General features: G+C 33.3%; 1 protein-coding gene across 1 annotated transcript; it reads right to left on the bottom strand.

The window, feature by feature from the left end:
- Positions 1–1,118: 1,118 nt before the first annotated feature.
- Positions 1,119–20,475, bottom strand: LOC120350086 (DDB1- and CUL4-associated factor 6-like; the record flags this gene model as incomplete). Its single annotated transcript, XM_039422243.1, is given in 3 exon segments — positions 1,119–1,236; positions 7,209–7,363; positions 20,069–20,475. Coding segments are annotated over 3 exon segments (367 nt in total), but the record flags the coding sequence as incomplete, so codon positions are not given.
- Positions 20,476–27,155: the final 6,680 nt, after the last annotated feature.

Raw genomic sequence — 27,155 nt, 5'->3', positions numbered from 1 at the left:
TTAAAATATTTTAAAGTTTTTAATAAAAGGGTACTACAAGTTTTTATATTGTTTTTATTTGAATCAAGAAGCCCGTATAAGTGAAGTGATTTTATAAATAATTTTGTATTATCATTCATAACCTCATCATAATCTAGGCTTAAAACACTTCTAGAAAGTTGTCTTTGGAAATAAATAAATAAATTATACACAATATGAGTGTTGAGAAAAATTAACAAAATTCAACACGATCAAATATTTATTTATTATATAATTTTATTTTATGACAGTAAAAACTCTCATGCAAGGTAAGCTTCCTGTACGCAAGGAGGAGTTGCTGCAGACCTGCGAAACTCTCTTATAGTGGAAAAAAAACCATTTTATTATCAATTCCTAACATACTAATAATGTATCAAGTTATTACAATATGGACTGGATATGCAATGATGACTTTTTATCTTGATTAGCACATTACCCACTTACTATATAAGATACTAGCTTACCCGGCGAACTTCGTACCGCCAAGAAGTCAATGTATCTCATGTCACACTTTACTTTATTTGGTGAATCATGATATTTATCTGACAATCAATATTTTTATTTTACATCTCAATACGGACTTCCTATGTGCTTAAAACTACCGTTTTTATACCAGTAAAATTTTTTATCACAGAGTGACGTGTTTATTACAGCTGGTAAGTTCATATGCTGGATCATACTATCACAACATGATCTTGAATCATGATGATCTTCCCGTTCTACGTTAACCGCTCGGCCGACAATTTCGAAAACATAGGTCTGTAAAATGGATTAATATATAATTATTATTAGCCTCCCCTATTAAAATTTCTGGTCAGAAACCATCCCCAATATTCACACAACATATTCCCAAAGTTTCATGCCGTTCTGTCAAGTAGTTTTCGAGTCTATATGAAACAAACTAACAAACAAACCAACACACGAACATTCATTTTTATATATAGAGATTATAAACTACCAAGTACTGGTACCTAATACATTTAACACGACCAGAGGAGTTTATTTAAAATATAGACATGATTCACATGATTACAAAAAGCATAAAAGCTACAATTATTTACAAAGTATTAATAATATAATAATTAGTATCAATATCAAACCTGTGAATAAAATGATGCCATCTCCAGAGCAAGAGACAATGTTGTGGTCTCCACTGTTTGGTAGGAATTTCGCGCTGAATATATTAGCACGATGACTAGTCTTGTAATCTGTTACTTCCTGAAAATAAAACACAACTTATTGAATAATATTCTTGTCATAATTTGTTTACAAGAATCATTTTGTTGCGAATCAAATTGTTTGAAAACAATGTGTTAAAATCTTTGTTTCTACGGTACAATTTTCTTAGTGAGTTCAATATAATAATATTGTCTCAAAATTTTATAGTATTTTGAAAGTTTGGAATTTTTTAATTAATTGTAATTGATTTAATTTAATTTTGAAGTATTTTCTATTTTAAAAATGATTTTCATGTGTTTTGAATTGTAAATTTAGTGTGTAATTGATGAATGTTAAGTGACACATAACCTAGCTACATTTTTGGACTGTTGTATAAATTAGAATTGGAACCGTTTTGGGCTTATAAGCCTGTGGTACTTTTCTGTACGTTGTGTAATTATGAATGATTAAATATATTTTTCATAAATATATTTTTTAGCTTTGGTATTCAATTTTTATTTTTTAGTAGTCTAAATTGTTCTGAATCCCAACTTTCAAGTACAAATATTTTTGAACAGAATATTTCGAAGTAGACCTGAAAAGTATATAATTATATTATGTAGAGGATAATACAATTAACCTCAAAGTTTTCTTCTTCATCGGCACCATATTTTTTATTTAGTTGTTTCTATACATCCTAAAATGGTATGGGTAAACAACTGGAAATTGTGTGTGGCATTAAGATCAGGAAATTGAAATACTTTGGGCACATTATGATAGGATCTAAGTAAGTAATTCTGCACCTCTTAATACAGAGTAAACTTGATGGTAAGCGTTCAGTGGGACGTAGAAGAATGAGTTGGTTGAGAAACCTGAGGGAAGCATTCAACTGCTCGTCACAAGACCTCTTCCGAGCAGCAGTTAACTAGTAGTTCTGTGAACAGTAGACCTCACGCAGTATTCTCATCTACAAGTACCTGATTGAAACTATAGATAGACCTTATGGAAATACAGCAATAGACTGGCTTCTCCACACATCTGTGTAATCACTTGTTAGCTGATTTATGATGAATAATTCTATAGTCTGATTTTTACTTTCCTTGCCCTTTACCATAGGTAAGGAAAGTATTGCTTTCCGAAAAAAATTAAGGTACCCAAATTTCTAAATTTCTATACGTTTCAAGGTCCCCTGAGTCCAAAAACATGATTTTTGGGTGTTGGTCTGTGTGTGTGTGTGTGGGTGTGTGTGTGTGGGTGTGTGTGTGTGTGTGTGTGTGTGTGTGTGTGTGTGTGTGGTATGTGCGTCTGTGTACACGATATCTCATATCCCAATCAACGGAATGACTTGAAATTTGGAACTTAAGGTCCTTTCACTATAAGGATCCGACACGAACAATTTCGATCAAATGCAATTCAAGATGGCGGCTAAAATGGCGAAAATGTTGTCAAAAACAGGGTTTTTTTGCGATATTCTCGAAAACGGCTCCAACGATTTTGATCAAATTCATACCTAAAAAATTCATTGATAAGCTCTATCGACTGCCACAAGTCCCATATCTGTGAAAATTTCAGGAGCACCGCCCCATCTATGCAAATTTTGATTTTTGATTTCCAATTATCAGGTCTCAGATATAATTTAAACAAAATTACACAAGTGGAAACGATTGAGCATGGACATCTCTTCAATTAATGTCCAGTAACATTTTCACCTAAAATTGAAAATAAGCTTGAAATTTGAGAAAATGTAATTATTCAATTGCAAACTGTTGGCAACTGTTGATTCTATTAAATCATTCACTATGAAGAGATAGCAGATCTCGTGTGTATCCAGCGTTATTGACCTGTTACCAGCTGGCTCAGATCTTTGACTCGAGATACGCGCTTACTCTATAGTGTGGTCCACGTTATTATGGCAGTGAATAAAGATAGAAGAATAGCGATGCCGATTCTCTGCATCAACTAATTATATTTCTACACTGTCAATTGTCATCGTTGTGGACCTAGAAAAGGATAGTACCACCGTCTTTGTTGAATTATAGACAAGGATAGCAAAACCAAAGTTGAACAAATACTGTCATTATAATGTGGACCTCACTATAGCGTCAGGTGATCAATTTTCATAACCGCAAGGAAAGTTGTGTGAGTGCACCACACCAGATTTTTTTACTCTAATATTGGCGTATGAAGGAGTCTCCTTTTACCTTTTATATTATCCTTGAAATGCAAAATTTCCAAAAACCTTGTATATACGTCGACGCGCAATTAAAAAAGGAACATACCTGTCAAATTTCATGAAAATCTATTACTGCGTTTCGCCGTAAATGCGCATTATATAAATATTTAAAAATTTAAACATTTAAACATTTGAACATTGAGATAAATGCCAAACCGTCGACTTGAATCTTAGACCTCACTTCGCTCAGTCAACAAAGTAAGAATTGCCATGATTGTAGCCAACCTCCGTGATGGAGAAGGCACATGAAGAAGAAGATACATCCTACATTGACTGACAACTGGTTTTTTCTAATTTTCCCATTTGCGGGTTGGATTGTACATTCATACTTGTAAGTTGAATCCCAAAATCAAACATATTCAACATCTCCGAAAATTGAATAAGGTTTTTTTTCAAGTTTTTGTTCTTGTAAACTTGACTTCTTGCAAAATACATTGGTGGAGTAGATTCAAGTTTTTACTTTTCTTGCCCTATTACCATAGGAAAGGGGAGTATTGCTTTCCAAAAAAAATTAATGTACCCTAATTTCATGTTTTCTATACGTTTCAAGGTCCCCTGAGTCAAAAAACATTATTTTTGGGTGTTGGTCTGTGTGTGTGTGTGTGTGTGTGTGTGTGTGTGTGTGTGTGTGTGTGTGTGGGGGGGGGGTGGTTGTGAGTGTGTGTTTGTGAACACGATAACTCCATTCCTAATTAACCGATTGACTTGAAATTTTAAACTTAAGGTCCTTATACCATGAGGATCCGATAATAAGAAATTCAATAAAATTCAATTCAAAATGGCGGATAATGGCTAAAAAACCATGTTTTTCACGGTTTTCTCGAAAACGGCTCTAACGATTTTCTTCAAATTTATACCCTAGATAGCTATTTATAAGCCCTATCAACTGACATGAGTCTCATTTCTGGGAAAATTGCAGGAGCTCCGTAATATTCCTGAAAAGAATGAATTTTGTTAATTTTCTATCACGATTTTCTCAAAAATGACTTGACCGATTTTTTTCAAATTCATACCCTGTATAGTTATACATTATCAGCTCTATCAACTGGCATGAGTCTCCTCCCTGAGAAATAACAGGGGGTCCACTCCATCCTTGAGAAATTTACTTTGTAACCTTCTTCTCGTGCGTGAGGTAGGTAGTAGAGCAGTTTATTCAAAAGAACACAAGTCGATATTATTATTTGTAGAACAGCTGTTTTGACAACTTTTAAAAAATCCTTAAATTTCATAATTCAAACAAAGGAAAATGTACTCTGAACACAATAACAATAGTATAATCGTAGTTTTAATTATTTAGCCGCCAATCGGCATAATGTTTTTCCCCTAAATTATCCTCGTTAATGAGGCTTATAGATCAATGAGCAAGGAAAGTTGTGTGAGTGTACCACACCAGATTTTTGTTCTTGTAAACTTGACTTCTTGCAAAATACATTCATTTTATAGCCTACTAAACTTCAATTCAAGTGGACTTGACTAATATAAACGCCCCTTAGATGATAGATGAATGACCAGATTAATAACCTTTAAAGAGTGAGCATTGGTAATAACGAGCCTCTGATCGTCTGAGCCCGAAAGCAGCAGATCACCACTATCACTCCAGCAGATACAGTTCACACAGCCATGATGTACGGGCAACTCCTTCAGCAGGCCTAGTCGCTGCACAAAACCCAGGCTACCTGAAGCACAAACATCACACAAATTATTACAAACAAAAATAGAATGTCGACAACTGATGCAAATTTCTATTAATATTCAATTCAATTCTCCATTAATCCATGACCAGCTTGTGCAGGATAGATTTCGTCGGTGAAAAAATGAAAACTCAAAAAACATAAAAGTCCACAGTAATTACACTTAATCAAGATGGAAAGAAAGAAATATTTATGCCAAAATCATTAAACAACTTTACAAATGTGAAAAATATAAAAATTTTCATATACAATACATTGCAAAACTTAAAATTAAATATTTTCCATTTCAAAATCGATTATAATATTATCATTGGCGTTACAGCAAACTAAGTAGTTTGAGCGATGGCAACGAGTAATCAGTCGGCTATAATTAGTGGCTTGAGATTCAGTCGAAAATAGAAAAAATATAATAAAGAAAAAAGAAACATATGAATGTATGAAAAACTAGAAAAAAAATAAAATTTCAATCCGAAAAGAGAAGTACTAAGAGTGAAATACTAAGAGAGCAGAAAAACTAGAATGAATTCATAATAATTTAAAAACTAAAAAAAAGTCCAATAGGCATGCCAAATAGGTGGATATAGTGAGGTCACTCACTAAAAATAAAAAATTGAAATAATAATTATTATAAAAATCAATAATAAAGATAAAGAAAACAAAAGAGAGTTTCAGCCAGAGCTCATAAAATTTCATGACTCAAACGAGCTACAAGATAAATTCATTTCATAATTTTTCTCAAAGACATTAAATGTGTTCGAAAACGGATCTATATGTTCATTCAAAGTATTGAATATAATTAATAGTTTATTGTTCATAAAGTAGTTCATTTATGGGATAGATACACGCAAGGAATATTTCTAGATGTGATGACATATTGCGTGTACACTTTTATTATTATTATTATTATTATTATCATTATTATTATAAGTTAGTATTGGATAATACATTGAATTGAATATAATTTTCGAAATTAATTTATTGATTAATTTGTTATCGTAAACTTGACTTCTTGCAAAATACATTGGTGAAGTAGATTCAAGTTTTTACTTTCCTTGCCTATTACCATAGGAAAGGGGAGTATTGCTTTCCAAAAAAATTAATGTACCCTAATTTCATGTTTTCTATACGTTTCAAGGTCCCCTGAGTCAAAAAACATTATTTTTGGGTGTTGGTCTGTGTGTGTGTGTGTGGTGTGTGTGTGTGTGTGTGGTGTGTGTGTGTGTGTGGGGGGGGGTGGTTGTGAGTGTGTGTTTGTGAACACGATAACTCCATTCCTAATTAACCGATTGACTTGAAATTTTAAACTTAAGGTCCTTATACCATGAGGATCCGATAATAATAAATTCAATAAAATTCAATTCAAAATGGCGGATAATGGCTAAAAAACCATGTTTTTCACGGTTTTCTCGAAAACGGCTCTAACGATTTTCTTCAAATTTATACCCTAGATAGCTATTTATAAGCCCTATCAACTGATATGAGTCTCATTTCTGGGAAAATTGCAGGAGCTCAGTAATATTCCTGAAAAGAATGAATTTTGTTAATTTTCTATCACGATTTTCTCAAAAATGACTTGACCGATTTTTTTCAAATTCATACCCTGTATAGTTATACATTATCAGCTCTATCAACTGGCATGAGTCTCCTCCCTGAGAAATTAACAGGGGGTCCACTCCATCCTTGAGAAATTTACTTTGTAACCTTCTTCTCGTGCGTGAGGTAGGTAGGTAGAGCAGTTTATTCAAAAGAACACAAGTCGATATTATTTATTTGTAGAACAGCTGTTTTGACAACTTTTAAAAAATCCTCAAATTTCATGATTCAAACAAAGGAAAATGTACTCTGAACACAATAACAATAGTATAATCGTAGTTTTAATTATTTAGCCGCCAATCGGCATAATGTTTTTCCCCTAAATTATCCTCGTTAATGAGGCTTATAGATCAATGAGCAAGGAAAGTTGTGTGAGTGTACCACACCAGATTTTGTTCTTGTAAACTTGACTTCTTGCAAAATACATTCATTTTATAGCCTACTAAACTTCAATTCAAGTGGACTTGACTAATATAAACGCCCTTAGATGATAGATGAATGACCAGATTAATAACCTTTAAAGAGTGAGCATTGGTAATAACGAGCCTCTGATCGTCTGAGCCCGAAAGCAGCAGATCACCACTATCACTCCAGCAGATACAGTTCACACAGCCATGATGTACGGGCAACTCCTTCAGCAGGCCTAGTCGCTGCACAAAACCCAGGCTACCTGAAGCACAAACATCACACAAATTATTACAAACAAAAATAGAATGTCGACAACTGATGCAAATTTCTATTAATATTCAATTCAATTCTCCATTAATCCATGACAAGCTTGTGCAGGATAGATTTCGTCGGTGAAAAGATGAAAACTCAAAAAACATAAAAGTCCACAGTAATTACACTTAATCAAGATGGCATGCCAAATAGGTGGATATAGTGAGGTCACTCACTAAAAATAAAAAATTGAAATAATTATAAAAATTAATAATAAAGATAAAGAAAACAAAAGAGAGTTTCAGCCAGAGCTCATAAAATTTCATGACTCAAACGAGCTACAAGATAAATTCATTTCACAATTTTTCTCAAAGACATTAAATGTGTTCGAAAACGGATCTATATGTTCATTCAAAGTATTGAATATTAATTAATAGTTTATTGTTCATAAAGTAGTTCATTTATGGGATAGATACACGCAAGGAATATTCTAGATGTGATGACATATTGCGTGTACACTTTTATTATTATTATTATTATTATTATCATTATTATTATAAGTTGGTATTGGGATAATACATTGAATTGAATATAATTTTCGAAATTAATTTATTGATTAATTTGTTATCGAAATAAAAAGCTGAAAAGGATTTGGTATTATAGTGGAGATAGAATTGGTTTAATAATTTAAATAAAAATCGTGAATTTGTGTGTATTTTGGCTTCAAAATTCATAAAATAACTTAATATAATGTGCAGTGATAATTAAGTGTAATATTTAACTATAATTTGGTTTTTTAATTTTTCTAAATTTAAAATTTGCATCTCATATTTATTTTTGGACGAAAGTTGAGCTTGAACTTCTTACAGAACAAACATAAACCTATTTTTTGGACATGTAATCAAAATTTGGGAATGGAATAGTTTTAGGCTAAGCCTGTTGTTCCTTCCCAATCATATTTATATGATTTGTTATTGTATCCACGTATAAATAAATAAATAAATGAAAATGTTGATAAATACTATAGAAATATAATTTGTAAATTCTAGAATTGGTTCAATAGCCTATTGACTGTAAGATGGGGTTGAGACTTCAAAACTTCGTATCATTCTGGCGAATTTCTACATCTTTGAGAAAACTAATCAACGCATATTTGTCAACTTCTATAAATATCAACAAATAGTCAAGAAATGTATATATATTTATAAAACCCTAAAGCTGTTTTTTGATAGGAGTGGTGAAATTTAGCTGATTAATAAGCGCAGGGTTGGGAGGAATCAACAAAATGTGCAAGTGCCTAAGCCCAACCTTACAATTTTCAAAAAATTCTTCAATTTTCTAGCACAAACGTGTTTTAATAGACTTCCTGTGGACTTAACAAGGTGTAGGCAGAAGACAACTTTCTGCAGATTATTACATGGCCATCTGATACATGAAGATATTTCTGGTTATTATGAAAATATTGATTGAACTGCAGGCCTGCACAGTAGCAAACTTTTTTTACAACTGGTAAGCGCGACATTTTTTTTTTTTAGTCTGTAATGTTATTGTTTATAGTGTAATATTGTTAGGCCCGGTTGCACAACAGCCGGTTAAATTTTAACCGTGATTAATTTCACGAGAACCAATCAGAGAAGGCGTTTTTGAAAAGACAGCATCTCTGATTGGTTCTCGTGGAATTAATCACGGTTAAAATTACACCGGCTGTTGTGCAACCGGCACTTAGTATTTTAATAATGTTAAACTGATACTGAAGTGCTTTTTCCTTTTTTCTTGTCTTTTTAGTTTTTTCTACTCTTTCTCAATTTGCTTTGTAAACTGTAACACTTCTTTTTTATTTTAAGTAGTTTTTTCTGCCCAAACAGGTTTTTGTAGCCTTTGGCATTATTTTCCATGTATATTTGATTTTTGGTAATGTTCTTCAGGGTATGATTGTGATTTTTTAGTTATATTGTAATTGTTTCAGTGACTATGGTGTTTTCATGCTCTGTATATATATTGTAAAAATGGAAAATAAATTGATTTGAAATTTATTGTTTTGTCGTGGGACGCTCATTGAAACAAAACACTGAAACTTGTTCAATCTATCTAGAAATTTATAGTATTGTTGTGAAACGCTTATTGAAACAAAACACCGAAAATTGCTGTTCATTGCGTCATCTTAATTTAGAAAATAAACGCCTTATCTGTCAACTGCGAGCATCTTCCTCTTCTTCTTCTTCTTCTTCTTCTTCTTCTCTTCTTCTTCTTCTTCTTCTCTTCTTCTTCTTCTTCTTCTTTCATTCTTCTTCCTCTCCTCCTTCTTCTTCTTCTTCTTCTTCCTCTTCTTCTTCTTCTTCTTCTCTTCTTCTTCTTCTTCTTCTTCTTCTTTTCTTCTTCTTCTTCTTCTTCTCTGTTCTTCTTCTTTGAATAATTGCGAGCGAATTGACCGCAGTGTGGAGCATAATATTAGACAGCTAGCAGCTTCAATGGACAAATTACATTCAAAAATAGACTGGTGGAACTTTTTGGCTACAGATCAACATTGGGAGTGTGACTGGTCCAGAGTGAGGTTCACTTTTAACTGGCAGTACCCCATATAGGGTAACACTTATGCTACCCATTCAAACAACGCTGACAGATTGAACCTCACTACAGAGAAAAGGCGCATTCACAGTGACTATAAAATTCAGGTCAAGTTGGTCCATGACTGGATAGTAGCATACAAAAACAATAGCATAAGTAGATATCCCATGGTATAGGGCGTTTATGTCGCAACTTTTACTGTTATCTCAAGCTCATAGTCCAAGTAGTTCTTTCCTGTAAAGCTTCATGACGCTGGTAGTCTCTCATATTGTGCCGTTCATACACTCTTACCCGGTCAAAACAGTAAAAATCGTCAATAATCGAAAGTAATCGGCTTGAGATAACAGTAAAAGTTGCGACATTAACGCCCTATACCATGGGATATCTACTTATGCTATTATTTCTCTATGGTATCATAGAGAAAGGGCGTTTATGTCGCAACTTTTACTGTTATCTCAAGCTCATAGTCCAAGTAGTTCTTTCCTGTAAAGCTTTATGACGCTGGTAGTCTCTCATATTGTGCCGTTCATACACTCTTACCCGGTCAAAACAGTAAAAATCGTCAATAATCGACAGTAATCGGCTTGAGATAACAGTAAAAGTTGCGACATTAACGCCCTATACCATGGGATATCTACTTATGCTATTATTTCTCTATGGTATCATAGAGAAAGGGCGTTTATGTCGCAACTTTTACTGTTATCTCAAGCTCATAGTCCAAGTAGTTCTTTCCTGAAAAGCTTTATGACGCTGGTAGTCGCTCATATTGTGCCGTTCATACACTCTAAAGCTGCGTTTACACCGGAGTTAATAACACAAGTTTTTAACATTTTTGTTATCAACTGATGTCAATTACAAAAGTTAGATGTTGAGTTGCGTTCACACCGGAGTTGATAACATGAGTTATTAATAAAAAGTTGTCAACTTGACTGAATCGACAAAAAATTCTCTTGAAAAAAGTTGATAACTCGTGTTTTCAACAGAAAATTCCTTGTTATTAACAAGATTTATGTTATCCATCGAGAGTCGGTAACTTTTGTTAATATCTTCCCCGCAACCCCCTCGCCCAGCATCCCTACCCTACAACTACAGCTGTGTTCCCTAATACCTACAGCTGCAGACAAAACACGTGACAAAGTTATTAACTTTTGTTGAGAACAAAAGTAGCAGCCAAAAGAAAATGTTATTAACTTATATGTTGAAAACTTTTGTCTTAAACTATGGTGTGAACACATTATAATTTATTTACATTAGATCAGATGAAGATCATTATTTTAATGATCACACACATGTTTCAATTCAAATTTGAAGACAATTTTTTGCTTTTTATTCCGGCTGTTATATCATATGAATAGTATCGTTAAATGAAATCATATAGAAGTCAATTATATTGATAACAAGATCTTGTTAATAACAAGGAATTTTCTGTTAAAAACATGTGTTATTAACTTTTGTCAAGATAAATTTTTGACGATTCAGTCAAGTTAATAACTCGTGTTATTAACTCCTGTGTAAACGCAGCTTTACCCGTTCAAAACAGTAAAAATCAACAATAATCGACAGTAATCGGCTTGAGATAACAGTAAAAGTTGCGACATAAACGCCCTATACCATGGGATATCTATTTATGCTATTGTTTCTCTATGATACTATCCAGCAAAATCAACAAACAAAGAATGTTTGAAAAAGTTGTTTGTTTGTTTATGAAGTACTAGCAGGTAACCCGTGCTCCGCAAGGCTCAAATTGAAAACTTTTGATAGGAGGAATAATTCTTATATTTTTTGACCGAGCGAAGTGAGGTCTAAGATTCAAGTCGACGGTTTGGCATTTCTCTTAATGTTTAAATGTTTATATGTTGCGCATTTACGGCGAAACGCGGTAATAGATTTTCATGAAATTTGACAGGTATGTTCTTTTTTTAATTGCGCGTCGACGTAAATACAAGGTTTTTGGAAATTTTGCATTTCAAGAATCTATATATATATAAAAGCGAAATGGCACTGACTCACTGTCTGACTGACTCACTCACTCACTCACTCACTCGCATAACTAAAAATCTACCGGACCAAAAACGTTCAAATTTGGTAGGTATGTTCAGTTGGCCCTTTAGAGGCGCACTAAGAAATCTTTTGGCAATATTTTAACTCTAAGGGTTGTTTTTAAGGGTTTAAAGTTCGTCTTTTAGCATGTATATTCTTCTTCTCCCAATCTCTTAATTATAATTGAAATGTCCATATCATATGTTACTATAGAACTATAATCTAGATAGAGTACCTCTTCGAAACAGTTGTTAACTGGCAACTAAATTAATAATTTTGTCAGGTTGGCATTAAGTTGAGTTGACTTTTTAGGTTGGCACCAAGTTGAAGATTTAAATGCATTTATCGCGGAAAAATTCATTGGACACTGCTACTTCAATCCTGGAATATATTATTACTAGCCGTCAGGCTCGCTTCGCTCGCCATATCCGTTTAGCCAGACGTTTAGTCTGGACCCCCGACTGGATTGTTCTAACATATGATAAAAATGCTCAAACGAAAAATGCAGGCGAGCGAAGCGAGCCTGCTGATGTCATTCTTGGACGATCCAGTCGGGGGTCCAGGGGGCGGAGCCCCCTGGCTAGACGGATATGGCGAGCGAAGCGAGCCTGACGGCTAGTTAACTTATATGTTGAAAACTTTTGTCTTAAACTCTGGTGTAAACGCATTATAATTTATTTACATTAGATCAGATGAAGATCATTATTTTAATGATCACACACATGTTTCAATTCAAATTTGAAGACAATTTTTTGCTTTTTATTCCGGCTGTTATATCATATGAATAGTATCGTTAAATGAAATCATATAGAAGTCAATTATATTGATAACAAGATCTTGTTAATAACAAGGAATTTTCTGTTAAAAGCATGTGTTATTAACTTTTGTCAAGAGAAATTTATGACGATTCAGTCAAGTTAATAACTCGTGTTATTAACTCCGGTGTAAACGCAGCTTTACCCGGTCAAAACAGTAAAAATCGACAATAATCGACAGTAATCGGCTTGAGATAACAGTAAAAGCTGCGACATAAACGCCCTATACCATGGGATATCTACTTACGCTATTGTTTCTCTATGATAGTATCCAGCAAAATCAACAAGCAAAGAATGTTTGAAAAAATTGTTTGTTTATGAAGTACTAGAAGGTAACCCGTGCTCCGCAAGGCTCCAATTGAAAAATTTTGATAGGAGGAATAGTTCTTATATTTTTTGACCGAGCGAAGTGAGGTCTAAGATTCAAGTCGACGGTTTGGCATTACTCTTAATGTTTAAATGTTTATATGTTGCGCATTTACGGCGAAACGCGGTAATGAATTTTCATGAAATTTGACAGGTATGTTCCTTTTTCAATTGCGCGTCGACGTATATACAAGGTTTTTGGAAATTTTGCATTTCAAGGTTAATATAAAAGGAAAAAGGAGCCTTCTTCATACACGCCAATATTAGAGTGAAAATCAGACTATAGAATTATTCATCATGAATCAGCTAACAAGTGATTACACAGATGTGTGGAGAAGCCAGTCTTGCTGTATTTCCGTAAGGTGTATAGTTTCAATCAGGTACTTGTGGATGAGAATACTGCGTGAGGTCTACTGTTCACAGAACTACTAGTCTGAAGCCGACTACTGTCAATTTTTACTGTTTTTTTTTTGGGGTAAGAGTGTATGAACGGCACAATATGAGAGACTACCAGCGTCATAAAGCTTCACAGGAAAGAACTACGTGGACTATCAGCTTGAGATAACAGTAAAAGTTGCGACATAAACGCCCTATACCATGGGATATCTACTTACGCTATTGTTTCTCTATGATAGTATCCAGCAAAATCAACAAGCAAAGAATGTTTGAAAAAGTTGTTTGTTTGTATTGTTTGTTTATGAAGTACTAGCAGGTAACCCGTGCTCCGCAAGGCTCCAATTGAAAACTTTTGATAGGAGGAATAATTCTTATATTTTTTTAATAATATTAATTTATTTTAATCATTATCATCCCATACAACACAGAGACCTCTAATGTACGTGCAGTGGATAAACATGTTGAATATTGAAAACATCCTGCAGACATCAGATTCTTGCCAGAAGACGACATACGGACGTCTGCAGGCCATACATGTGTCATAGAATCCGAACCTCATCATACATCCAAGGATAGGCAGCCTTGGGAGTGCCCAGACGATACCCTAGTCACCAACTTTTTCTGGAATTTGGAGTTATGACAGTCAGACAGCTATGTATTAGAAAACGAATTGAATATATCAGCAATCATACAGATATCTTTACACTGCATCAAACTAATTATATTTTCAGATCTGCAAACAGATATATTGTTCCTCGAACTGACTTAACTATATGCAATCACAGATATCTTTACCCTGCATCAAATATTATAATTTTCAGATCTGCAAACAGATATATTGTTCCTCGAACTGACTTAACTATATGCAGAAGACAATTCAACTACATAGTAAATAAACTAATAAATATTATTCCAGAACATTTTATAAAAATGAAACCCTCTAAAGCACTTAAAACAAAAATTGAAAACTTGGATCAAGACCGAAAATGTTGTAGTCAAAATATTTTACTCTAGGCATTCATCAATTCTTTAGTATCATGTTTTATTCAAATTATTTCCCCCTTTACTATCTGAAAGTTGTCTGTCAAACTGGACCCATTTATATAATGTTATCCTGCACTGATTCAAATTAATTATTTGCCCCTTTACTATTGAAAGTTGTCTCTCAAACTGAACCCAATTTATATAATGTTATCCTACACTAATTTCAAATTCTTGATAATTATGTCAAAATGAATATTTGTTTAACGAATTATATTCTGTTTACGTTTATGTTTATACTATGAACTACTCCACTATCATGTTTTTTCTTTTTCTTTTTTGAAAGTGTATGCTAATTTTTTGTTTGAAGTGTTTGCTAAATTTTTTTGTTTCTACAGTTACTTTTTTCTAGTTTTCTAAAATTGGAGTGCTTACTGAATGCTCGTTGCTAGCGCACAAACTTTTTTTTGCTTGCAACGCCAATATTATATATTTTATTATTAATTAGTTTCAATAAAAGCTTTTGTATTTTTGTTGGTAAATTTCTAATATATGAAACTGAATTTTGTTTTCCATGTTTTGTGAATTTATATGAATTTGGCAAAAAATTTGATTTGATTTGATATGATCACATTGGTTGCGTATATGTGCAAGTGCTCGCGTGGCCATGCATGACCAAGCGCGCAGATGAGAAACAAAATCTGGAAAGAGCAATAGGAACACTCACACTGAACGCGTGCACTTGCTGGTGTCGTTCAGTGTGCGCAGCTACAGGCAAATCACAACGTGTTTCAATAGCTCTTTCCAGATTTTGTTTCTCGGCTCATGCATAATCTGACGTGCACTTGCACATACACGCATCCAATGTTGAGTGCTCTGGATGGGTCGCAGAGGGCTGTGGGAGTCTTCTGTGACTTGTCCAGGGCTTTCGAGATGGTTGACCACGGTCTCCTTTTGGATAAGTTGAGGTTTTATGGATTTAGTGGTTGTGCAGAGACATTTTTTAGATCCTACCTTGAGAGGAGATATCAAGCTGTAAAGAATGATTGTGAGGGCTCTCAGGTATTTTCTACATGGCAGCAAAATGGGCGAGGAGTGCCTCAGGGATCCATACTTGGGCCTACTTTGTTTAATATCTTTATCAATGACTTGCCCTACAATGTGGATGGTAAATTGATATTATATGCTGATGACACAACAATCTTGGTTAAAGGTAACAATAATCAGGAAGTCATGGAGAAAGCTAAGATTGCTGTACAACAGATCAACAGGTGGTTCAAAGATAATTCATTAAAGTTAAATATGAGTAAAACCAATGTTGTGAAGTTTTCTGCAAGAGGGAATGATAATGATCCACTGGTAATGGGATGGGACTATCCTGCTTCTGAAAAAACAAAATTTTTAGGGGTGGAACTGCAGGGGAACTTGAAGTGGGATAGCCAAGTGGAAAAGCTCCAAAAAAAACTGTGTCATGCTCTCTTCGCTCTGAGAACTGTAAAGGCAAATTCAAATATTACGACAACTCTAAGGGTCTATCATGGATATTTCCTATCATTGATTAGATTTAGTATTTTATTTTGGGGGTCAGGAAGGAACTATTTGAACACATGCTTCAAAATGCAGAAAAAAGCACTTCGGGTTCTTGAGGGAGTGAGTCCTTCTTCTTCCTGTAAACCTATACTCAGGAGACTCCAGCTTCTTTCTGTTCCAGCTATCTATTTCTTGGAAGTGGTTTCTTTTGTGTTCAAAAATTCAGAAATTTTCAATGTCGACCGCATTAATCATGCATACAGAACTCGAGGTAGAAATGAATTTTTGTTCCAGCTCCCAATTCATAGACTCTCTCTGCTTGAAAAAGGACCGTATTATTCAGGATTAAAGTTTTATAATTGTATTCCAGAGGATATTAGGTTGTGTGGTGGTTATAAAGTGTTTTTATCTAAGATAACCAGAACATTGGTAGAGGCATGTCCCTATACAATAGAGGAGTGCTGCAACGCATTCTCAGGATCCCGATCCTGAACTTGACATATTGCATGCCACTTGAGCCTTGCTCAAAAATGTGTGGCTTTCGCAAATAAATTGTAATAATAATAATAATGTGAGCATACACTAACCACAATCCAAGCAAGCATGTTTTGGATATTGTAGTGCATATGGATATCTTCTAGATACAGAATGAACAGTGCAAGGGGCCCCAGGCCCATGAGCTTTTCAAAGAGACCAAAACTTGGTTCTGCGCAAATCAGCTGAAGTTGAAAGAGACCAAAACTCAGGAGATAATTTACTTATATTTTTATGAAAATAAGTATATTTTCATTTTTATAATTTATTGTAATGACCAAAAAGTAAATTCGTATGGCTTTTGTTGGTGGGGAGTCCCTTGCGGGAAGGTCCCACCGCCTGAATATATAATTTAAGCCGTCAATGGGCCTTACGACTGTCATACTTCAGCCGGGACCGACAGTTTAACGTGCCCATCTGATAACACGGGTGTGATCTGGTTAAAAAAACTTTTGGTATTGAGAGGGTTTGAACCCGGGATCTCTATGCTGCTACGCAAGCACTCTATCCACTAGACCACGGATCACTCCATTGTAATGACTTCTTGCTTGTAATTATGATTCAATCTATCATTGATATTTGTAATGCAATTGTTGTTCTCAATTAGCTGCTGCAATAAAATATTTTGACTTTTACTTTAGCCAGATAAACAGATGTTAGTGCAGCTCCTGTCTCTTTGCGTGTACACCAAATTGTCTTGAGAGCCTCACATTGTTGGAGTCTGCAACAATCTGTCACGAGTAATCTATGTACTTCGTAAAATGAAAGGACTTCTGAGTGCCCAACGATGGCTGATGCTGTTTCACGCGGTGTTCAACTGTCATATCCAGTATGTAATATTGGTGTGGGGACATTTGGCGCATTCAAAGGACATTCTCCTACTCCAAAAGAAAGCACTCCGTGTGATGACTACACAATTGAATGTATAAATGGAATTGTGACAATGCGGAAATTCTCTACATGTAAATAATATTGTGAACGAATAAGATTTCAAATAAATAATTTGAATTTGAATGACGTTTAGCAAGTTTGATACTCATTGCCAGCCCATATTCCAACGACTGAGCATTCATATGAGGGGTAATCACAATGTTGGAGTTAGCTGGCTAAGTCGAGCTATTCGCTATCTCCAGCTATTTGCTGAGTATGTGTTAACTCAATGCTGTAGTGGTACGTGAGAAAAAAATTAACAGACGAGATAGTAGATAGCGCAGGTTTGAGTCCGCTAACTCTAGCTATCTCTGTTAAAACGGCAGTCTTATATGTTTATAATCTTACTTTTTCAAACTAACTTTGAGTTACACAAATTATCCGCTTGGATCACAAACTGCAGTTAGCTAATAGCAAGGTCTACAAATACAGGTCATGACACCCATGTTCCTTATGGAGCGGCCATTTTATGGGGTCTTTATAGCGGTAAATTTGAAAAACCAATCTAATTCAATTTGCTCGTAACAAAATTATGCATTTTAAAAACAATATTCTAGTTCAGATAATATGTGAATCCAGGTTTTCAATTCTTTATAATGAAATTTCAATAATAGATGCTTCAATTATTCATTTATTTATTATTAAAAATTGTTCTTGTTCTTGTAAATCAAGGATTATGATTCAAAAGGCATTGGGATAAGACGGAAAATATGCGAGGCCAATTTTAAAAAGAGTTTTAAGTTCCAGATCAATTAAATCTAAAAATCAACAATTCAGTTCTAGTTGGAATCTAATTTATTATTATTATTCTGTCGGACAATTTATTTTACAATTCAAAGCCAAGCAATATCCCTTGAACAATATTACAAAATAACACATCATGTTGTTCAATCCATAATGATAACTGCTGATAAATTTGAAAATTTGTGTACTAGGACCCCATAAAATGGCGATTTTGCAATGCATCACGGGATTGTGTCATGACCGGTATTTATAGACCTTGGCTAATAGCAGATGGTTTTAGATGGGGCGTTCACAATCCAGAGTTATCAAATAGCACTTTATCTGGCTAAAACAACATTGTGAATAACCCTACTGTGTATGGACTGTACACATATTAGCACCACTACTTCATGTCAAAAAACACCTGTCTACTTTTTCAAGAAGAGAGGAAGTGCACACTCATGTCACTCGAGGGAGGATCAACTATGACATTGCCAAGCCATCGTTTGTCTGGAGTCAAGGATTGTTTTCCAGTGCTAGCAATCGGGATGTTCAACTGCCTGCTACACTTAGTGCCGGTTAAATTTTAACCGTGGTTAATTCCACGAGAACTAATCAGAGAAGCCGTCTTATCAAAAAGGCCTTCTCTGATTGGCTTTCATGGAATTAATCACGGTTAAAATTTAAGCGGCTTTTGTGCAAGCCGGGTCTCAGGGAGAGGGGCGCTCACCTACAGCATTCAAGAACACCCTATCAGGGTGGCTCATTGGGAGGAGCTTCTACTGTTTAGAAGATTTATTTGATGACGACTTTGCTAATCTGTGACACCGCCATCTAAGTAAATTGAGTTTTTAAATTTTGACACAATCTATCCGGGAACCCTGGTCTTTGATCATGATATGTAAAAATAGCACAAGGACTACCTTATTATTTTATCTTTCAATGTTATTACATTAGTGTTATTTGCATTGTAAATGAATAAATGAATAAATATTGAATAGTACCTTACTTTACTTTATCCGGCTCTACAGTCCTGGGTGTTCATTGTAAATGAATAAATATTGAATAGGTACCTTACTTTACTTTACTTTATCCGGCTCTACAGTCCTGGGTGGACTTTGGCCTCCTCAACAGAGCGCCTCCATTCGTCTCTATCCTGTGCACTCCATCGCCAGTTTGCCACGCCCAGCACACGGAGGTCTCCAATCACGACGTTCAGTCATGTTGTCCGTGATCGACCTCTCTTTCTCGTCCTAAGCATTTTTTCTTTCAGGAGTCTTGATGGTACCCTCCCGTCACTCATTCTGACTAAGTGATGATATTGAATACCATAATTTTGAAATCAGTCTATCCAATCCAATCTAGACTTGCTTTTGGATATTATGTAGGCTACTGTAGAACATCCACTAGATGTCTTCTGAACACTATGATTATGAAATAAGGATTTGGCTGGTTACCTACCTTCTCATGAATTCCAACATGTTGGTTTCAACATGAAATTTTTATGAACTTTGGTTACCTCATCAACATATTAATATGGGGATGTAGTAGCCTAATAGCTATATAGGCCTAGCCTATCTGCCATGTTTTTTGGAGTTTATAATGAATTACAGACAGCATAACAGTACCTCGGTAATTTAGTTCATAGACATCATTTACATTGTGGTAAATCAATTGTTTTTGTAGGACCTCCTTGATTAATAGGTAGCCTACCTAGGCCTATGATTCAATATATTTGATACATAGTGTGGATAATGATATTATTGAATCAATTATTATCTAATCAATAAACTAATTAGATTAGATATAATATATTAAATAAGATAACTACTTACCTTTAACACTGTTGTAGAGAGTTACACGGTTGGCACCCAAATAAGGCTGGTCATTTAAATAACGAAATACGCTTACAGGCCGTTTTGGCTTCATATTCTATAAAAATATTTAAGCCTTAAATAAGCAGCAATTAGTAGCAACCATTAAAAACTAGTGACATTGTCAAAAAATGTATTTATTGATCAAATATCAGAGTGGTTTTTAGGCCAGTCGCAGAGCACCAATCATCAAAATTGTTTGAATTAATTTGTTTGGTAACTAGGATTGAATCCTCGTAAGCTCAAGAATATGTACTCACTAAACACTTGGGAAAAATAGAAGTATTAGTGAACAGCAAATAACTGATTACTCATCTTTATTGTATTATTGTCACTAGTTTTCACGACATAACCCTACAATAAAAATAAGTTTTATTCTTCGATTCTATCGAGAGTTGATCGATAATTATTGTGAATCGATGAGAGTCGAGGGTCGTTATATATCGATGGTGTGGAAGCGCGGCTTGTTTGAAGTTGAGCAGGTATTTTATAATTTGGGTAGGTCTATTTTCAGTAGCCTAATGGTTATTTTAATGAAAATAATAATTGATAGAATACATTCTAAGTAATTTGTTTCAGAAAGACACTTATTATCCTAGTAAAATATTGATTTTCATTATTTAACAGTCTTAATAAGTTGAAAAAACTGTAAAGTTTCAAGTTTCTTTAACTGAACAAAATTTATTCTATTTAACTAAGCAAAAAATAGAAGTTTTGATATGTCCCTACACTGAAACTAGAATTTTATAATGATACTTTGGTTTCCTTATAATGCTATTCCTAATAATACAGTACATTAATTCACAAATAGCCTATGAAGGTAGATATTTGTGAAATTTTAAGATAAAATAAAAAGATTTTGTCGTTAGTTTCACACAATCTATTTGAGATAAACTGAAATTTTCATGCACTCTTAAGGTATCATCAGTCATAACAAAAAATACCACTGATGATGATGTCTCAAGTGCATTGAAATTTCAGTTCGCTCAAAATAATAAATGATGTAAAACTGACAACATATTTTCCATTTCAACTTATTATCAACAATTATTCAGAATACTGTAATGGGAAACAGACTAAAAACAGACTATTTCAGTCAAAATCCATTGGCCCGGTTGCATAAAACCTTTTGAATTTTAATCATGATTAAATTCAACAAGAACCAATCAGAGAAGTTTTTTCTGAGAAGAAGCTGATTGGTTCTCGTGGCATTCGACCGGGATTAGAATTTAACAGACTGTGGCCCGGTTGCACAAAAGCCGGTTAAATTTGAGCAGTTATTGATTTCACGAGAGATCACCAATCAGAGAAGGCGTTTTTGAAAAGATGGCTTCTCTGATTGGTTCTCTTGGAATTAATCACAGTTAACATTTAACCGGCTGTTGTGCATCCAACACTTTGTATAACAAGAGAAGTTAATCATTTCACAAGCAGTTCGTCACAGAAAGTGGGAAGGTGAGTAGATAAAAATCAGTTGTATTATCACATTAACTTAGTCACTCTTTCAATTCACTTGGAAAAATTTAATAATCTAAAAATATTGCAATAGCTCAAAACTTACTTTGATTAATGTAGAAGTTTTATGAATTCAGATTAGAAAAACTACTGCATGAAAGAAGTAGCTCTAGTATTGCTATGCTATTTTATATTTTATAATAATCTATGAGTGATCGTGAACATATTATACTTCTATGACGTCTCATCTTTGAGGAATATAAAATTATAAGGTATTGAATTTATATTCATCTTCCATTGGAAAAATATTGTCATGAAGTTGTATCTGATATCAGATCATAATTTTGTATCATACACGTGTATCAAATATCATAGTTTTTAAATAGTTAATATATAATCAAGAGCTTGTCAAAAAATCTGGTGTGGTACACTCACACAACTTTCCTTGCTCATATTCGAAACTACGATCAGACTTTTGTATATGTGTATATATAATTGTTTTCAGAGTACTTTTACCTTTGTGTAAATTGTGAAATTCGATGATTTTTTTTTAGTCGTCATTTTTTAAAGTCGTCAAAACAGCTGTTCTACAGATGAAATATCTCGACTATGTGTTCTTTTTATGAACTGCTATACCTACCTACTTCATGCACGAGAAGGAGGTTACAAAGTCCATTTCTCAAGGATGGGGTGGACCCCCCATTAGTTTCCCAGAAAGGAGACTCATGCCAGTTAATAGAGCTGGTAAATAACTATACAGAGTATGAATTTGAAAAAAATCGGTCAAGTTATTTTGAAAAAATCGTGGAAAACATTTTTTTTTTAGTAATTATCCGCCATTTTTCTCAAGTATATTACGGAGCTCCTGCAATTTTCTCAGAAATGGGACTCATGTCAGTTGATAGGGCTTATAAATAGCTATCCATGGTATGAATTTAAAGAAAATCGTTAGAGCCGTTTTCGAGAAAACCGTGAAAAACATGGTTTTTAGTAATTATCCGCCATTTTTTCCGCCATTTTGAATTCAATTTTATTGAATTTCTTATTGTCAGATCCTCATGGTATAAGGACCTTAAGTTTAAAATTTCAAGTCAATCGGTTGATTAGGAATGGAGTTATCGTGTTCACAGACATACACACATACACACACACACACAGACCAACACCCAAAAATCATGTTTTTGGACTCAGGGGACCTTGAAACGTATAGAAAACTTGAAATTGGGGTACCTTAATTTTTTTTGGAAAGCAATACTTTCCTTACCTATGGTAGTAGGGCAAGGAAAGTAATAATTATCATCTTCTAGTTGAATTCATGCTATAACTGTCACAGCAGCCAATACCATATCATTCACCATAATTTCATATATTTTGATTTAAGACTCTCAAGACAGAGGTTTTAGTGTATATTCTAATTCCACACATATATCATCAAATTCTACAGTTTTATTTGGTACAGTACCATGGTTTCGTGACCGCATAGATCACATTTCAAGCTAACTTTTTAGAAACCATTCGACTGACACACATATATCACTAGTAGCTCTGTGAACAGTAGACCTCACGCAGTATTCTCATCCACAAGTACCAGATGTCAACTGTTTTAAATGTTAACAAACTCAGTTCACGTTTGAATTTGTATTTCATATGATATAATTCATCCAGTTCCGTGATGATCTTTCTATCTGATGAAAATTAATTTTTAGAATCAAAAATATTATAATTTCTCCAGCATTATTTAGTTCATTTGTTTATTTCTATTTACCTATTAAAATTAGTTTTTTCGAATGTGAGAATATTGATACTGATGGGCACGCATAATAATAATACCATGACTGCAAAACAAAATATTGAAACCAAAGACCTTAAAGCTGCGATTAGACCAAATTTATTTGAAAAAAAAATGTTAATAACTCAATCCTTTTAGATTATATAAGATTGAAAATAACTTATCATACACATGTTGAAAATATTTGTTTGTCAACTTCCGTTCAATCTAATAGAATCTATAAGGATTAAGTTATAACCATTTTGTTAATAACTTTGGTGTAAAATATTGAAACCAAAGACCTTAAAGCTGCGATTAGACCAAATTTATTTGAAAAAAATGTTAATAACTCAATCCTTTTAGATTATATAAGATTGAAAATAACTTATCATACACATGTTGAAAATATTTGTTTGTCAACTTCCGTTCAATCTAATAGAATCTATAAGGATTAAGTTATAACCATTTTGTTAATAACTTTGGTGTAAACCCAGCTTAAAGATGCATACCTCTTTAATGTCTCTGATTGAAACTATAGACCTTATACAAATACAGTAATAGACTGGCTTCTCCACACATCTGTGTAATCACTTGTCAGCTGACTTATGATGAATAATTCTATAGTCTGATTTTTACTCTAGTATTGGCGTATGAAGGATGCTCCTTTTCCTTTTATATTATCCTTGAAATGCAAAATTTCCAAAAACTTTGTATATACGTCTACACGCAATTTAAAAAGGAACATACCTGTCAAATTTCATGTAAATCTATTACCGCGTTTCGCCATGAATGTGCAACATATAAATATATAAACATTTAAACATTTAACATTTAAACATTTAAACATTTAAACATTTAAACATTTAAACATTTAAACATTTAAACATTTAACATTTAAACATTTAAACATTTAAACATTTAAACATTAAACATTTAAACATTTAAACATTTAACATTTAAACATTTAAACATTTAAACATTTAAACATTTAAACATTTAAACATTTAACATTTAAACATTTAAACATTTAAACATTTAAACATTTAAACATTTAAACATTTGAACATTTAAACAATTAAACATTTAAACATTTAAACATTGGAACATTAAGAGCAATGCCAAACCGTCGACTTGAATTTTAGACCTCACTTCGTTCGGTCAATAATACCTATACAGGTACAGTAGGACCAAATGAAACTGTAGAATTTGATGATATATGTGCGCCAGTCGATCTGTTATTCTAATTCCAAGAATATTGAAGTATTCCTTGGTTTTCCAAGGATAAGCAAGGGAAAATATTGCAATAACTTACTGTGACCTATACAGAAGTCTCATTATATGAGCCTCGACGATCGAAAGTCTACTGCATTGAAGAAGTAGCCTATTAGGCTTGCTATGCTATTTCATATTTTATAATAATCTATGAGTAATCGTAAAATGTCGTCTCATGTTTGAGGAATGTAAATCTGATAGAATTTATAGTGTCATGTAGTTGAAAGTTGAATTCATACTGTATCTGCTACATCAGCCAATCATACAACATTTCAAATTTTGATAATTATGGAAAAGTTCAATTATGGAAAAGTAGGCTACTACAACATCAATATTTACTCTACAAACTTAATCAAATTTTATTTATTTATTTATTAGAACAGTCACAAACACAATATTTGGAAAGAGAAACAGGCAATTGCCCAAAACCTCTTCAATTCCTTGATTTTGGCACATAAATAGTCCAAAGTGAGGTTAAGTTTAAAATTTCTGTTTTCACCAAAGATTAACACTCAGAGAATACAGTACGTATTCGAGATATGACTGATGAATTTTGAATTTCGAAGGGTTGATAAGAGCCGGAAATAACACTAAACAATCCGAAAGTTTCAATAATATTGAAATAAACTTGAAAATTTTGAGCAGAAAAATTAAAACTACTATCACTGCAACTATCAGTTGATTTTTGATGTATGATTTTCAAGTGGATAAGATGTTGTCGTTCTACAAGTTTATTAAAGAAAATTAAAATTGAAGTATGTTCCAATTTCAAGAATATTAAAATGTATTTCAATTTTTCAAGAATAAGAAGGATGAAGTAAATAAAATAATTGATTTTTGCAAATAGTAACTTACTTATTTGGAATCTCGTTCAATAATAATAAACAAGAGAGTGGAATTGAATTTGATGAAGAATGATTCAATATAAAAAAGATAAATCAATATTGTTACTCTATTGAGGAATTTCTCGTTAAAAGAATATATTTTCATTTTCCGGGGATATTCTCAGAATATGCTTAGGAACTCCCCGTTGAGAGAATATATTTTTATTTATCATGGCGCTGGTAGTTCACTTTTGTGAATGTGGATTACTGAAAAAACTGTGGAAACTGAACTAAAATTATAATTAATTATATCATAGCCACTTTAATTTTCATGTAACGCATTCAAATTCTGGGAAAATCCCAAAGATATCCCCAGGACATGACGATTGCTAGTGTCATTTGTTTTTTAAAAAACTAGCAGGAATTTAAAAAAATGATAAATGCATGTGGAAGTGTATTGAAAAATCTTTTTTCTCCTAAAAAATATTTATTCTATCTCAGAAAATAGATGAGATATTAAAAGTTGAAAAAGGAATTGGATCACATCAAGACAAAATGTATGTGTTTTCTCCTTTTGTTTTATAGTCTAAAGTTTGGAATTTGAAAAATTAATTGGTAGTATACAGTCAAACCTCTCTATAACGAACCTCCACTTGACGAAATCCTCTACACAACGAATTTTTATACAATGACATTTTTAGGTTTTGGCTGCTTATTTACCTCTATTTAACGAGTTTCGGACCTCTCAACAACAAAGTTTTCTCTTGACTTCAAAATACAAAATCTAGTGTGTATAGGAAGAAGACGATCATTTTCAAGGAACTGTTTAGTTTCAGCAGAATAAAGGTCAATAGACTAAAAATAATGGCAATTCAGGGAGGAAGAAGATGGGTAATAGAGGTTGAAAGACATGTCGGAAATTTAATGCAAGTTACTTCAAATTGGATTTCAAGAACTTGTCATTTGTAGACCAGGCAGGTCAACGACTCAACGACTGGACTTTCTAAATCTTGCTTTTGTCACACATTTCAATTCTTTGAACTGACTAAGATGATGATGGTTGTGACGAACTTGAGGAGAAGAATCCGTCAGATCAAGAAGTTCTAGAAGCTTTAAAAATTATCAGGCAAGGATTAAATCTGAAAAATAGTGTACCAGCCTTTTTATGTTCGACTGTTTGAATAGATGTGAGTCGTTTATTGAACATGATGTTTTATTCAAATGCAAAATTCAACCGAAAATTACTCACTTTTTCAAATGAGACATTAGAAAATAGGGAAGTTGAGTTATTATAGTATTTATTGTGAAGTTGTTGACAAAATTACCGTATGTTGCGTTAAAGCTAATACAGTAGTAGTGTAAAAAGTACTAAAAAATCTTTGGTGAAGGAAGTTGAAAAATATTGTTACTGAGTATGAACTTTGATTAAACTCTACTAATAGTAATAAATCAAGCTTTTTAGAAATAAATTGGTGAGTTTACTTACCTATCACATTCTATAAGTATTCAAAAAACAAGTTTTTTTTATTATAAACAGCATGAATTTTCAAATTTCCCTATTAATAATTGTTGGCCTAATAGGTACCCTACCTACGTTCGCGATGATATGTTTCATGTACCATATTCATTTATTTACCGCCGTGATACCATATTACAAGATCCATAAGATCGTGGCAGTTTTCTTGACAGAACAACCTCTCAATAACGAAAACCTTTCAGCAGCGAATTT

The sequence above is a fragment of the Nilaparvata lugens genome, chromosome 2 (assembly GCF_014356525.2).
Source record: "Nilaparvata lugens isolate BPH chromosome 2, ASM1435652v1, whole genome shotgun sequence".
Classification (NCBI taxonomy): domain Eukaryota; kingdom Metazoa; phylum Arthropoda; class Insecta; order Hemiptera; family Delphacidae; genus Nilaparvata; species Nilaparvata lugens.
Note: the sequence above shows the minus strand (reverse complement) of the source record. Positions and strands in the feature narration are given on the sequence as shown.